Source organism: Tachypleus tridentatus, chromosome 12 (genome assembly GCF_004210375.1).
Source record: "Tachypleus tridentatus isolate NWPU-2018 chromosome 12, ASM421037v1, whole genome shotgun sequence".
NCBI lineage: Eukaryota > Metazoa > Arthropoda > Merostomata > Xiphosura > Limulidae > Tachypleus > Tachypleus tridentatus.
In genome coordinates, this window is record NC_134836.1 from 93,644,445 (window position 1) to 93,657,751 (window position 13,307).

The 13,307-nt window shown below is 29.0% G+C and overlaps 1 protein-coding gene across 5 annotated transcripts in view; it reads left to right on the top strand.

Moving 5' to 3' along the window:
• Rassf (Ras association family member) overlaps positions 1-13,088 on the top strand; it is a 39,252-nt gene extending 26,164 nt beyond the window's left edge. For all 5 annotated transcript variants that reach the window (XM_076471027.1, XM_076471026.1, XM_076471029.1 and 2 more), the window contains exons 8-10: positions 836-957; positions 4,814-4,911; positions 7,598-13,088. In XM_076471027.1, coding sequence (XP_076327142.1) covers positions 836-957; positions 4,814-4,911; positions 7,598-7,664 — 287 coding nt within the window. In that variant the 3' untranslated portion in view covers positions 7,665-13,088. The remainder of the gene's footprint in view (positions 1-835; positions 958-4,813; positions 4,912-7,597) is intronic.
• Positions 13,089-13,307: the final 219 nt, after the last annotated feature.

Here is a 13,307-nt window from a genome sequence, read left to right on the forward strand (position 1 = left end):
ATGTGGCACTTTGTCAAATGCTTTTTGAAAATCCAGGTACACCAAATGGGCACTCTTGCACTCTATTACTTAAGCAGTAACCTTTCCAAATAATGCCAAAATGTTTGTAAAGTAATATTTTCCCTTAGTGGAACAATATTGACAACCAATAAAATTCTCAAATTTGTTTGATGGTTTTGCAACATATCTTTTGTGAAACATTCCAAGAAGTAACCTTTCCAAATAATGTCAGAATGTTTGTAAAGTAATATTTTCCCTTAGTGGAACAATATTGACAACCAATAAAATTCTCAACTTTGTTTAATGGCTTTGCAACATATCTTTTGTGAAACATTCCAAAACTTTTCCCACAACTAATGGGTCTATAACCTCTGGGACAATTTTTATCACCTCCCTTAAAAAGAGAAATTACATTAGTTAACTTCCAATTCTCTGGTACCTGCCAAATATCAAAAGACTGACAAGTAATTTACATATCCAGCCTCAGTCAAAATCCTTGTGGAAATTTTATCTGTCCCAGACTGTTCTCTAAACTTTCCAATGTTTTCTTAACCAGCTCAAAATTAATGCAGTCATCCTGTTTGATCTCATTAGGTCTGTACTTAGCAAATGTTGTATTGTGAGTTATGCCATCTACTTGTAGACATTAATATGAAATAGGACTCTTCCTGACATATCCTACTTTTTTATTGTATTTCAACGAGGCATTTTTATGATCTCTTAGAATACACATTTCATAAAATTGTCTAGCAAAGCATTAGTTCCTATCTGTATTGTAGGTATGTGATTATAAAAAAAAAAAAAAAGAAGTGTTTTCTAATTTTTTACTTTCCAGAATGTCGACAAATTCAAGATCAGGAATATCCGTTACTTACAAGGGTTATGCTAGGTCCTAATGAAGATGTTGCAAAGATTTTTATCATGAATAAAAGTCAAACAAAAGAGATTTCATGTGAGGTAAGTGCAAGTTTGAAACATGAGTTGAACATACCTCTTTAATTAAATATGTTTTCATAAAGGGATCATTTGGGCTGAATGTTTTGCATTTTTTAAAAAAGTAAACTTTGACATTGGTTGTGAAAACATGAGGTATTCATAGCAGATTAGTGAACAGTATTTAATTCAAATGTATATACATTTCTTGTTTGCTTAGTTCATAGAATGTTACTTTTATTAAAATTTGGAATTTTTTATTTTACTAAAAAAATTATAATGACCATTTAATCATTTCTGGACCAGTTGAATGTCACTGATGTTCCTCCAGATTTTTCCTTCTTGCAGTGGAAATACATTTTTTACCTTCCAAAATTTCTGAAATTTTGTTCTGAGACATTATTTTGAGAGAACTTTCAAAGTTATGGTGATGATGAATAGAGGGGTATCGATTAAGTCAGAACCACTAACTTAACACTCCTACGAAAAGACGTTTCTAGTCCTGATTTCTTCAAGCCCGTTTCCCTGGCTGTGGTTTCGCTAGATAGTAGATAGGGACAGTGGGAATCTCGTTAATCCATTCATTAATTGATTTAAATGGCAATTTCATTTAAATACAAAATTATTAGCCTAATATTAATAACCTTTCAAGTTGCTCTGGGGCCTATTAGGCCCCACTTTTCGTAGGAGTGTTAATTATATATATATGTTAGAAGCAGAGAAATTTTGATAAGCTGAAGAGGAAGTTGACATAAAGTAATCTCTCTCTCTTTTTTATTAATTCGTGTACTAGTTTACATCAAACTCATGAGGGGGAGTAACATATACAAATAAATAAAACTGTTAGATTCAGAAAATTAGTAGCATCACAGTTTCACCTATATTTAATAACTGTGCATTGCTATTTGTGTACTTATTTTAATTGAGATTCTGGGCTATATTATTCAGATGGATTTACTGAGGATTTTTGTGGAGATGTTTATTTGGATGGGGCTAAAAATGTATTATATCATTAATTAATGATCAGAATCTGACATGAAGTTCAGCTTTTGGTTTTCTTTACAAAATTACTACAATACTTCCATACATATAAAACCTGAAATTCATTATACTTCTATTTAAGACAGTCATATCATTTGTCTCTACCTTAATGAGTAGCTTATGTTTAGTGAAAAAGGAAAAAATTTGTATTAAGGATTTTAACCTTAAGGCAAGTGGATGTGTGTTCTTGACTAATTAAACAAGAAATGAAAATTTGAATCTATATCTTTCAAGTTTGTAATTGCATAAAACTTGTAAGATATGTTAGTTAAGATTTTTATTACTTGTATTTTTGTCTTGCTGTTCAGTTGGCATGACTTAAACTACTTTTAGGAAGCTCTGTAAGTAACTAAAGCTTTGTTATTGATATTCTCAAGTCCCATAGTGCCTACAACAGTTGTAAATTAATGTTGCTGTTTTTTAAATATATTAATACTTATAGATTCTTCCTATAATTAAGGTTGGCTAATAGATTTCTTTTTGTATTGTTAGGAAAATACTTCTTTTTTTTTTGTAAAGTACAACCTATTTACAGAAAATATTACATATTCAAAAGTCAAGAGAGTTGTAAAAGGGTCAATAGCACTTTGGTGAATTGGAATAACTGTTCGTGGTTGTTATTAGTGTAATAAAACAGTATGTCATGCTACTGTTTCATTGATTATATATTTGTTAATTTAATTTAGAGTTTACATTAAGAGTAAGATTTTGAGATGATTTTTTTTTTGTTGAAAGCAACTTGTTTTACTGATTGAAGTTAGTTAAAGAGGTGGGATTGTATATAGTCGATTGATCCACATTAATTTTGTGAAGAAATTAAGTTTGACAATTTTAAATTATGAAATGGTTGAATTGCTACACTTCAGTTTTTTGTCTAACTCTGATTAATTGTCTGATTGCTACACTTTAGTTTTTGTTTAACTCTGATTAATTATCTGGCAATAAATCTGAGTTGTCCATCAATTTTATAATTAATTGAAAACCTGGTTCTTAACAATATTATTCATACTTGTCTAATCTGTATTTGATTATGATAAAAAAAATTAAATTAATCAGTTTATTTCATACTATAATTGAGAATAATTATTTTTCTGTACTTGACATTTTTCGCAAAATACTTTTTCACTTAGGCTTGTAATCATCGTATATCTGTATAAAACATGCTGATCATGATTCATGTTTGTGGATGGCACATAAAAGATTTCAAGCACATGTAATGAATACACACATGAAAGGATTACATCATTTCATAACCTTACAATATTTGCATGAATTAAGTGATAGTATGTATGAGTGAAAGTGATGTTTTTTTCTGCAGTCTATTCTTTTTTTGGTTTAAATATGATTAGTCCATTGTTGATTGGTTGGCTGTGTTAGAATTAATTGTGACATCAGCACAACAAAAAGTTACTTGTGTAATGATAGATATAGTCATAAGTTTTATCTTTTGATAACTAGTGTAGAATGTATCTTTATTTATGTATATTCCTGTAATGATTTTTTTCCCTAAAACAGGCAATACGAAAACCTTTAAATCTGATTTATAAGACGGATGTATCTTTATTCAGTCATGGTTACACAACAGGAAAATCAGAGGAAATAATAAATAGATACCAGAGAATTCGTTTATTATTAAAAGTAGCAAAAGTAACAAATTAGGAATTATAAGTTAATATGTACAAGCAGGTGAAAAAGAGAAGACACGTCTGTAGAATTAATGAATATACATCGTGCTGGATGCTTGTAAGTTTTGTAAGAGTTATGATTAACATACTCTATAAAAACATTAAGGTACTGCTCATTCTTAGCTATGGATATGAAAACTTTACATCATTTTAACCCTTAATTTGATGTGAGTCAATAAAATTTGGGTTTTTACTTCTTTTCAAATATTAAACTGGTTACTTTTATATTAACATGCTTAGTCTGCTTAACAGTGTTGTGAAATCTGTTGATGATTGAGATATATTATGAAATATTTGATTGTTGTTGTTTATGGTTCCAATGATATTAGTTTATTGGTTTCAAGGTGTACACCTCTTTTAGTTTTAACAAAGAGAATGAACTTTTTTTCATTTTTTGCAGTAGGTAAAAATAAGTAGTGCATGTAGGACCTAAATATATTTTGTAACATGATTAGATTTTGGATGATATTTTGAGACAGATGAGAAATATTGAAATAAAATTTTCAGTTTTATTTCTTCTTCACTACAAGGAATCTTCAGTTACTTTACATTATTCACTGTATTATCATTAAGCTCTTATCCTATTTTATTAACATTGAAACAGTTTTTGGCAACTCCTAAGACATTGACTTGCATAAGATAAGTAAGATTTAAACAACACAGAACCATGTTATTTAATTGTTCTTTGTGAAAGGCTGAATAAATGCATAGTGATAAATGTTTGTTTAGCTACTTCAATATGAGTTGTAAATAGTGTTTACTTAATAATTTTTAAAATATTTTTGAATAATTTCTGTATACATTTAAACTTATGAAATACAAAAATGAAAGTCTATGTCAATTGAAAAGCTTTGTATTAATCTTTAAACATTTTATAGTATAAGTACCTAAATAAATTCTCTGTGTATCAGTTTTTACAAGGAAAGTTATGCACCAAAGGTTGTTGTTTATTAACTTGTTTATATGGCAGCTTATTTGTATATATTTCTCACTAAACTGTTTTTCCAAACATACATACATCTAACTACTACTTTGAACCTGGGATTGTCTTTTTTTAGATACATGTTGATCATTACAGTGCCATAACTTACTGTTATGAACACTTGCAAGTGTGAGTAGATCTTACACAATACCGTTTGGTAATTTTTATTTAGGTTGCTCAGTACTTGAATTTATCTGAAGTGGAACTAAAAGCATTTATACAAAAATTTAATGAAGAAGAAGAAAGGGGAATTCAAAGGATAAAAAAGAAGTGAGTTTGTCTTTAGATTTTAGAAGAGTCTTGTATGAGTGTAAGACTTTCAATCTATCAGTTGATTGCTGTAACATTCAGGTTTTGATAGAAATATGTTTTGGTTTGCACACTTATAAGTTTGTTGCTAATGTCTTAGTATATGCTGATTGTTTCGTTTCGTATTAAGATGCTATATAAATGTTTGTCATTTACAATTATTAACATTTGATTAAGTTCTATAATACACCTGCAATGAGTGACTTAAATTCATTGAAAGTTTGTAAGTTTTTATATCTTAGACTGAGAGTGGTGGTGTATGGTTAATCACAAAAACTTATTATTAAACAGAATGTATGTGTCTGAAATCTTTAATGTTTGTTTGTCCATGTCTGTCTGATTTTTGTGATTTGCCTTTCTTTGATGTATATACTTTTGTTATCTTTGCCCATGCTATAAGTTCTGACATACAAGTGAGGCCTCCCACTTCCCAGTAACTTTTATATAGAGGTATTTCTCAGCCATCATCAGTTTATTACTATTTATATTCTGTTTAATTTATGAGATATCTTCTGCATCTGAAAATTTGTATCTGTTAAGGTATTTGTTCAGCTGATTATGCCCCTTATCCAAAACTGGCTGTTCAGATACTTCTGAATGACTTATCTATTTGTCCTTTACCAAGACTCAAAAGGGACATTTGTGTTTTTTTTATGTATCTCTGGCTTTGTTTTGCTCAAAATTCTTCAATGAGTTAATTGTTTGTACCTAAACTGACACTATAATTTTACCTAGAACGAATTCAATTTAGTGGTAATACGAAACGAAACAATCCATAATTTTCTGTTTTCAAGTATCATAAATATTGAATTGTTATTTCATTGTACTTTGTTTCAAGATGGAGAGCTTTTGTATCAAGATGACATAAATGGATGGATAGGTCATATGCTAATCTTTGTGGATTGGGAATGTTATTTGAACTTTTTATATAACGGTTACAGTTTCTGTGCCCTTTGATTTGATTTAGCAGTGATTTCTTTTTTTGTTTACTTTAGGTCTTTGTGAACATTTGGTTGTATTTTTCTTTAAAGCTGAAATTGTCTGCCACAAACCTTAATTTAAAAAAATATATATTTTTATTGCATGTGAAACATTTCTAGCCCCATGGGAACAAAGAAAAGTACTGGAAATGTATAATATTACTCCCACAGACCTTAAATATCATTTCAGTGCTGTAAAACTGTAAAAAATTATAATCAAGACAGGTAAGAATAAATAAGAAGTTATGCTTCAAGTATGTATTGGCATTTCACATGCTCTTATTGACTCTTTATTAGTTGCAGATGAATTAATGAGTAAACACATATAAGACTGGTTAATTTTTGAGAAAAATACTAAGTTTTTATTGGTTAGATTGAAACAAAACATACAATTGGTTTGGAATAATTTTCCAAATTCTGGTCAGATTCAACATTTTTATGATCTCTCTCTGACTGATTTGGTTAGATTAGTCAGTGTGTCAAGGGACAGCTATAAGTCTATGAACTTAGTGTTAAAAGCTGGGGTTAAATTCCCCATGGTGAACACAAGAGAAAGCTCAGTGTGGCTTTGCTCTGAAAGCAAACAAAATGTGCAGAGGGAAAAGTGTTGTTTTGCTGTGACATGCTGTTCTTGTTAAATTTTTATCATGATTTAATTACTGTTAACAGCACCAGGTGGTGATGTTATCTTTAAGTTTAGAACCATTTGTACTGTTGAAAGAAAGTTGAAGTCAATTTTCAACCATAAACATTTTCATGTGGAGCTGGAGTTTAGTGTTTTAAACATTTAGCATTAAGCATATACAGGAGTGGTCCTGCTGATATATAGTAATCGTTATTCTTTTAAGTGTGAATGAAAGCAGAGAAGAGTAATTTACAATATATCAACCATTTGCCACATCCAACAAAGACAAGATAACCTATGTCATCAGTGAAGTAACAGATAAATCTGATTTGAGCAGTTAGTCAGAAATTATTTTTATGGTGATTTTAATTTGAAGGAACATTTTTTCTTGAAAGCCCATTAAACTACTTATTCAAGATTCCATATATTTATAGTATTTCTTATTTCAAAATTATAATTTTTCAAAGATACTTATAGTCCCCCATCCCAGTGCCGCAGCTGTATGTCTACAGACTTTTGATGCAGAGCACATTGTGTTTAATTTCAAAAGATACTTGTGGAAAGAATATTAAAATGTAGTAGACTGTTATGTTTGTTATATATGTATATAATATACCTTCACTAGTTTCATACATAACTAAAGATACTCAATATCAGTCAGTGAAGAGTAAAGTTAAAGAAAAACAAAATTTACATTAGTTTAATATGTGTTTTTTTTCCATTTGATTGATAGTATTATTTATAACTCTACTTTCAATTCTTTTCTGTAAATAATATTTTTTTTAGAATGGCTTTTAAATTTCAGTTTTTCTATTGTATAATTAATGAAGAATATTATGAGTCAGTACTGTGTGTGCCATGTGGATTCCAAAGTAGCATTTTATGCATTCGATGATAAGAAAGAGAGAAACTGAGAAGGAAAACAGTACAAGAGTTTTGCTTCTAAAAATTCAAGTATCAAGGTATGAACAATTTTTGGATCTGTTTTTTTGGTTTTTAAGAAAATGATATTCATTACCATTTTCTTATTCTTTATTTTCAGGTATGAAGAAATCCAAAGATATATTAAGTTGCGTTTGAAAGAATTGGAAAAGTTTTCATTAGGTTAAAAAGGAAAGTGTGTTAATGCACAAGTTTTTAACTTTTTCAAACAATGTTTTTGAACTTTCAACAAAATAGAAATTTAAGAATTAGGTTTAAGTAGATCTAAACAGTATACTTGTAATAATAAGATACAATAATTTATTATCATATATATATTCTAATACCACTATATATCAATGAGTCACATATTTCACAATTGTATTTCAAAACTGTAATTTCTTAATTTATATTACATCACTAGTTTAGCCATGTGTGTACCATACATATAAAACCAGGCTGGTTTTTAAAATGTGTTCTTACAATTACTGCATTTTCTTCACGATTCATGTGCCATAGTTTTAAAAATAGTGTTTACTAAAACAGTGGATTTAAAGAAAAATCTTGACATAATAAATTCCCAGGGAGTTCAAAAAAGTCTCTAAGCATAAAAAATATAAGTTATTTTTAAGTGTATTTACCTGTTTTTACCTAGTAATAAAATGACTGATAACCTAAATAACAAGTGGTATAATATTTTTTTGTGAACAACTGTTATCAAAATATAAATTGTGGGTTTATTCATTCATAAGTTTAAGCTTATTGTCCAAGAAAATAAACAACTACAAGAAACTGTAACCCACACAGAACTTTGATGAGGTAAAACAAGCTTAAGAGACTTAGTCCTTTTTGGGACAGTTCATTTTAATTATTTATAGCTTGAATTATTTTTTCAAAACCTGTATTGTTTATATTGCAACTTAGAACTCTATGGCAGCTAGTTAAACTACAATAAATGAGATATGATTTGATATTTAACTACTTTACAGTTGAAATCGGAAAGGGCTATGTATAATAATATGTTAGCTACAACACTTCAAGTTAGCCTAGTAAAATTTTAATTTTCTCTCATTTAATCATTTGTGACAGGCTTGTGTTTTTCTGAGTGTTCATCACAACTATTTACACACAGTTTAGCCTATAAACTGTCACATTCATTTGAAATAATTCATTCAATGTGATTATGCAGTGAAAATGAATTTGTATGGCATTTTACTTTTATGAAATACACTGCCGTCTTATACTTTTGTGTATAAAAAAGAGTGCACACACACCACATTTTGTTATCCTTACCACTGTGTTTTTGAATGCTGTTCAATTTTTAGTAAGTTGTAAAGTACTTATAACAGTTCCTTGTTTAGAGAAAGCTTTTATAAGTACATCTGTTGAATACTTATGTTTTTAGGCTCTTTATTTCCATTCTGTTTGCTTCTCACCTGGTAAAATAAGTATTACCCTAATAATAAATCTTCCTCTAGAGTTGTTAATTTCACTTGTCATGAAGAAGATTAGAAACTTGTATTAGAAAATGCTTCAAGTGGCTGATTTTCAGTTTTACCTTTCTATTCTACCACCCATTATCTTCCAGTTAAGATTGTCAGTTAAGATATTTTAGTCTATCATGATTCCTTAGTTGTTTTTTTATGTATTTAAGTTCTGTATTACACTATGATCAATTCATACAATAAAAAATATGTAAATGTGTTCACTCCCACACAAACATTGATATGTTTATAGTTTCCTTTTTTCTTGATAGTTTCTAAGTTACTCACAAATAACTTTCTCTACTAATTTTTAAGTATATCTGATGGTGTATTTGTATAATTTACAAGTATATCAGTTTATGTAACAAAGGTAACTGGTTTTTCTTCTTTCTGAATACTAGTCTAAAAAGGTTTTTACCTTAGTTTTGTGCATGCATAAATTTCTTTCCAATGCTAAAGTAGTCCTATGTCTTATTTCAGAAAAGTTTATTTAAGGTTTGTTCAATCTAATGGCTAAAAGTAAAATAGAAATGCATTATATAAATAAATCAAAACACAAGATTATGTAATTTATTTTTAAGATTTTCTCAGTATTCTTTCAAAGTCAAGTTGTATGACATTAGGACTTTTTGTAATTACAGAAGAAAAAAATATTTTATCAAAATAGATTTTCACCAACATATTACTTCCTGCCTTTTTAAAATCATAAACCTTTGACATACCAGACAGGTACAATTCTTAATGATTTCTAGATTCACACCTAACCTGCTTAGGGCAATTTGAAAAGAAAAAATTTTGTAAGTGATTTTAGCTGTTAATTAGAAATATGCATAATGATATCCTTACTTAAACACACACATGACAACACTCTTGGAGGTTCAGCTACAGCTTCTACACACATGACAACACTCTTGGAGGTTCAGCTACAGCTTCTACACACATGACAACACTCTTGGAGGTTCAGCTACAGCTTCTACACACATGACAACACTCTTGGAGGTTCAGCTACAGCTTCTACACACATGACAACACTCTTGGAGGTTCAGCTACAGCTTCTACACACATGACAACACTCTTGGAGGTTCAGCTACAGCTTCTACCTACATTTACCAGTCATCCTCTGTTGACCAATCACTTCATCAAAATCAGTATTATTGTAACAAATGATAGTTTTTTGGTTTTATTTTGTTTATACAGACAGTCAAGATTATTTATTGTACTAACTTTTTCATCATTAAAATATATTTATTGCTCCCTGGGATGTACTCAAAGATTATACAATAACTACACAATAAATAGCCAGCCACACAATAAACCTAAAATAAAACAGTTTTGTGTTGTAATTTCACATACTAGATTCTTTCTGAAAGGAGAGAAAGCATTTGTTTCTGTTTTCATGATTTTAGTTTTAAGATACATAATGTATTGGTGTTTTTCACCTTTTTTTTCATTACCGAAAGACAGTATTATATATTGTATGAGATTTTAGATCAAATATAATGTATTTATAGTTTTGTATTATGATGAATCTTGACATCTATTAGATTTGAATATTTTTTTAATAAAGCACTGAATTTCTAGTGATTATTCATTGTATTATTTTTGCATGACAAATTAGAAATTGCATAAATTACATAAATAGGTTTAGCCAATTTTAAAGTTTAAGACAAACTGATTTTAATTTTGTCTTCATCTTTTTATTTATTACTTGTTTGATTGAAATATATATTTCAGATGACAGTAATTTTACACAAATAAAAATGTATTGAGCTGAATTAATAGATTTCTAACAACTATGCTCAAAATTAACTGTTTGTTTGCATATCCTTGCTGACAACCAACAATGACTTCAACTGTTAAAATTATTAACCACTGATGTGACTTATTATGGCATGGGACCAATCCTATTGTTGTATTTACATATTACAAATGTATTTTGATACTGAAACACATACCGAAAAGCAGTCTTTTGGAAAGACTGGAATTTGTGGAAGTGGAAGGTTTATTAAATTGAAAATTCAAGCTTGTCTTATATTTTCATCAGTATAACATTCATGTGGTTTGCTAGTTTAATCTTACCTTAATTACTTTTACTGTTAATGAGTGTAGTTGGAAAGAAATTGTGTCTTGTATTTGAACTCTACAAACTTAGTCAAAAACTGTATAGTTAAACTTTGTATTCCTATTTTTTCATTATTGGTAATGTAATTATCTAGTTGATAAAAATATGTGTGTAGAGGATACTTTGTCACATTTTAAACTCGAAATAATAATTTGCATTATGAATAGAGATAGATGATGAAGGTGAGGTTGGTTTTACTATTGAAAGATAATTAGTAAGCTTTATTATGGGCATTATTACACAAGAAGTTGTGGTGGAAAAAGAAAGTGTGAATATACAATTATGTTTCATATTGTAGGTAGTAAGCATTATGGGTAATAAAAACAGCCTTCTCATGCATCAGTTTTCATGAAATGACACGAATTTTTTAATCGTATGATTTTTTATGAGCTATTAATAAGAGCTTTCTTCCATTTATCGTTTATGGTTCTCCGAAAAAAACTTGATTTAGTACAGTGTTGAAAGCTATATAAAAGGGTATAGTTCTAGCTAATTTTCAATTTCTTTAGCAATTAAGTAAAAAAACAAAAATTGCATAGTGAAGGGATTTAGACGTTGTAACAATAAATTTAGAGAGAAAAAAACGACCTTTATTTTTTAGATAATAATAATAAATTGTTTTAGCTAACGTTTCGCTGTTTTGACTTCATCAAGGTTACTTAGTTGTACAAACAGTTTTTACTACTAGCCCTGACAAAACTGCTGTGGTGAACGGTTGTATGGAATAATTTTTTATTATTATATGGAGAATAAAACTTTTTCTCCTCAAACTTTATAACCAAAAACTGGTACTATACTTTTTTTTTTCTTGCACATTCGGTATCACAAGTAAATCGTGGAAACTGCCTTTCCTAGAGATCTGTTTCTAGACTGGTATGCTTTACTTGAAGTTTTTTTATTTTATATTAAGCAAATATGTAGATGAAATGTATTAGATGTTATTTTTTCTCTGTGAATTTCCTTAATAGAATTTTACAGCGTTTTCCTGTTTTTGTCAAATGATACTGTCATTTTCACTGGAAGACAGTAACAGATTTCCTAGCCAGTAGTATTGTACGTATATAAATGTCTCTGTTCTTAATGTTTTTTCTTGCTTTTCATAATAAAGTGTTAACGCCACTGTAGGATAGGTCTTCAATACCTATGAAGTTTTCACTTATTCAGTATTAATTATAGTTTAAATATAAAATAAGATCTTAAATTTCTGCACAAAAATTATGTATTAACTGTGTGAATAGACAATAGTGATCGAAGTTTAATGCGCTGGACTATAGAGATAGGGTTCGGTGGGTCAAACTTTAAAAAAAACAACAAAAAAAAAAACAGAAAAGCTCCGTGTGGCCGTGGGTACATTACAATTAATAGTGACTATAAAATCTCACTATGTGGTCTGACAAGAGTAGCCCAGAAGTTGGCGAAGGTCTAGTCTTTTACTTCAAAATTAGGGACGGCTAGCACAGATAGCCCTCGTGTAGCTTTACGCCACATCTAAAACTATGAAGTTTGAGTGTTAATTTTTCATTGTTCGGTGTTCAATGATTTGTTCATGTAATATAATTTAAAGATTGTTGTTGTAACCATCAATCTTTCATTTTTATGTATTTAGGTTGTGGTTTAGGGCATTGATTTTGGAATCCTTTACCAATGTGTTAAACTCATTTTGTAAAACCAATTATTTAATGAAGGTAGTGTTGAACTCTTTCGGTGCAAATAAAAACCTTGTAGTAGTATTTTTTTAACGAATAGAATGGTTAGATATGGGTATGACTTGTATAAAAATACAAATTGGTTGTCTAAGTACGTTTGTCAACACAGTTGTGATTTTTGACATTTTGTTCTGCACGTATTGTTGTATACAATTATGTATATAACAAGAAAGTCACGTCGTGTTCAAAGCATGCTATAGAGACTTTTAAAATTATCACAATTTTGGTTTAATAAAATGTTTCATACACATTTTAATTCTTTGTATTGAAACTAATAAAAGTATTTTCTGTAATAAATAATGTGCATGTATCCTTTTCAGATTCTTGAATAAATTGTAACCACACAAAAATATGAATATAAAATTTACATGAATATAAAAGTAGCAGCTAATAAGTAACATGTTGCAACTAATTTAATTTGATGTTTGAAGTGTACTGCTTGAAATAAACATCTTAGTGAGTACGAAGTACATTTCACCAACAATCAAATAAATCTGGGACAGTCGCGTAGTACAGAAA